General features: G+C 39.2%; 1 protein-coding gene across 3 annotated transcripts in view; it reads right to left on the bottom strand.

The window, feature by feature from the left end:
• Positions 1 to 1,686, bottom strand: part of LOC125029067 — an 11,012-nt gene extending 9,326 nt beyond the window's left edge. The window contains exons 1-3 of one of the 3 annotated variants that reach the window (XM_047618811.1): positions 1,211 to 1,627; positions 872 to 1,096; positions 163 to 767 (exon numbers count right to left, since the gene is read on the bottom strand). In XM_047618811.1, the coding sequence (XP_047474767.1) occupies positions 163 to 767; positions 872 to 1,096; positions 1,211 to 1,534 (1,154 nt within the window). In that variant the 5' untranslated portion in view covers positions 1,535 to 1,627. Of the gene's footprint in view, positions 1 to 53; positions 768 to 871; positions 1,097 to 1,210 lie in introns of all 3 variants that reach the window. The other 2 variants (XM_047618812.1, XM_047618815.1) reach the window with 2 other exon arrangements.
• Positions 1,687 to 2,500: the final 814 nt, after the last annotated feature.

Genomic DNA, 2,500 nt, shown 5'->3' with positions numbered 1-2,500 from the left:
GCATATATTGTTTTCATAAACACTTCTGTTTAACGTAAAGACCATATGTGTACCTTATGCTGATGTTCATCCTCTGAGGACGTGACAGCCTGAGTATCTTCTCGAAGATCGCGACTTCGAAGATTCCTGTAACTAGTCAGGTCGTCGACCAGCGATGACTGCTCTCCCCACCTGGCCAAAACCTCCCTCACGGCCTTCTGGAAGTCATTCCACGAATCTTGGAAGAAGGAGTCACTGAAGAAGAGTCCTCGCCTTGTGATGGGAAAGACGTGTCCAGGGAATGAATCTATGTGGAACTTCATGTCATTCTCTGAGGATTTTAACTGGGATTCCGATGACTGCGTCTCCTGATTCAAGCTAGCTACTGACTGAATCTCCTTATCCAAGCAAGCTGCAGACTCCCTTCCCGTATCCATGGAAGCTGATGACTGTCTCTCCTTATTCAAACCAAATGTATCTTTGCTTGCATTAACATTTGCCTCGTTTGCCTCGATTTCAATGGGGATCATTCTGGAGGAAGTCGATGACTGAGCGGATTCTTGAGTTATCTGACTCTGTTTCGGCTGTGAATTGTTGGCCTCCGAAGGTGGTTCGTAGTTCTTGATATGAATACTTACTCTCTGTTTGCCTCCATTGACAGAAGTCTGCTTTTGACTACATTGTTCACATTTGAAAGATTTAGAGGAAGCTCCCTCATTAACATTCTTATTCTGAGTTTCCTCCATCTGGATAGGAATGATGGTGGTCTTGTGCTGTGGTTCGCTTTCCTGTGAAACAATGACACAGTAAACTGTTGAAAATATAGTGGATATTTCAATTTTATATCACACTGAAATCCAAACATTATCTTTTTTAAAAAGTAATTACTCACGATTTTAGGCGTTGTTATGGTGAGGATACCATCTGAAGACATGACAGAGTCAATGGCTGACAAGTCAGTGAGACGAGGCAAGGAGAAGCGGCGTCTGAAGGAGTGCGAGGACACTGAGGAGCCTCCCTCTTTCTTCTCCACACTCCCCTCCACCACGAGGTCTTTCTCGTCTACCACTTTCACCTTCACGTCTCCGCCCATGAAGTCATGCACGTCCATTACCACCTAATGATTTACAACATACATATTAAGAAAAAAAGAAACAATTTATGGTTTTCACCTAGCTCAATGCATCCTTAACCAACTGTACAAGAAGCGTTTACTACTCGCTTTACAGACCTTTCGGCTGGTGTCATCCGACGTGACGGCAACAGCTTGATTTTCCTCCTTCAGGTTGCGGGAGCGAAGCTGGCGATAACGATCAAGGATGTCAGTGTGGCGGGCATTGACGTCGTCCCAGGGGTCGGTGAGCTTGAGGTCAGAGTCGCACCATCTGTTCAGTATGTCCCTGACGGTGGCATCGAAGTGCTGGTGCAAGTTGGAGAAGAACGAGTCTTGGAAGAAACTTCCTCTGAGAGTTATGGGGAGGAACATGTCCCAGGGCCGCTTCACTCCGCCGCAGTTACGACACTTGACGCCTGAGAATTCTTGAAGGAGAGACATTGTGGACACTTAATTTCTTCTAGAGGCACTCGAGGAGAGAGCTTGTTGTGAGAGCTTGTTGTGTTCGTGTACTGAAACTGACTTGGAAAATATCCACCGTTATATACTGGTAGTATGAGAGCATGGCGTGGCTGCATTGTCACTGAGTATAAATAGACCTTGTGATAGTGCCAAAGATCGAGGAGTCAGACACGGTTATGTGTGTGTGTGTATACGTGTTATTTTAGGTGTCATGGCTTAGCGACAATACGCCAGGGATGCAAGAATAGCTTTCGACGATCCTGGGTGACTATGCTTTTTGAAATGTGTACGTGTACTGTGCATTCCTGTGCGTGTGTGTGTGAATTTATATAAATGAAGAACAAACGCACAGACATAATATATGTGTATTTATATATATGGATATATATATGCATATTTATCCATATATATGCGTGGATATATATACATACAAATACATACACACCCATCCACACACCCACCCACACACATACACACACACAGTGTATGTACGTATTTAAATATATATATATAATATATCTATAGATACATATATACTTTTTATATTTATACACACATATATATATATATATATATATATATATATATATATATATATATATATTTGTGTGTGTGTGAGTGTTTGTATGCACATACATATATATGTTTCTATGCATATATATACACATATATATATATATATATATATGCAAATACACACATATGTGTCTATATATGTATGTACATATGAATAAACAAATACATATATATATATATAAATATATATATAAATATATGTACATGTATAGATATACATTTGCATATTTATAGATACATACGTACATATGTATGTGTATATTTATATATATGTATATATACACATATTCATATATATATATATATATACATATATATGAATACATATGTATATATATATATATTATATATACACATATACGTGTATAT

This window comes from Penaeus chinensis, chromosome 9, assembly GCF_019202785.1.
Source record: "Penaeus chinensis breed Huanghai No. 1 chromosome 9, ASM1920278v2, whole genome shotgun sequence".
NCBI lineage: Eukaryota > Metazoa > Arthropoda > Malacostraca > Decapoda > Penaeidae > Penaeus > Penaeus chinensis.
The sequence above is the reverse complement of the archived record's forward strand: the minus strand, read 5'-3'. Positions and strand labels throughout refer to the sequence as shown.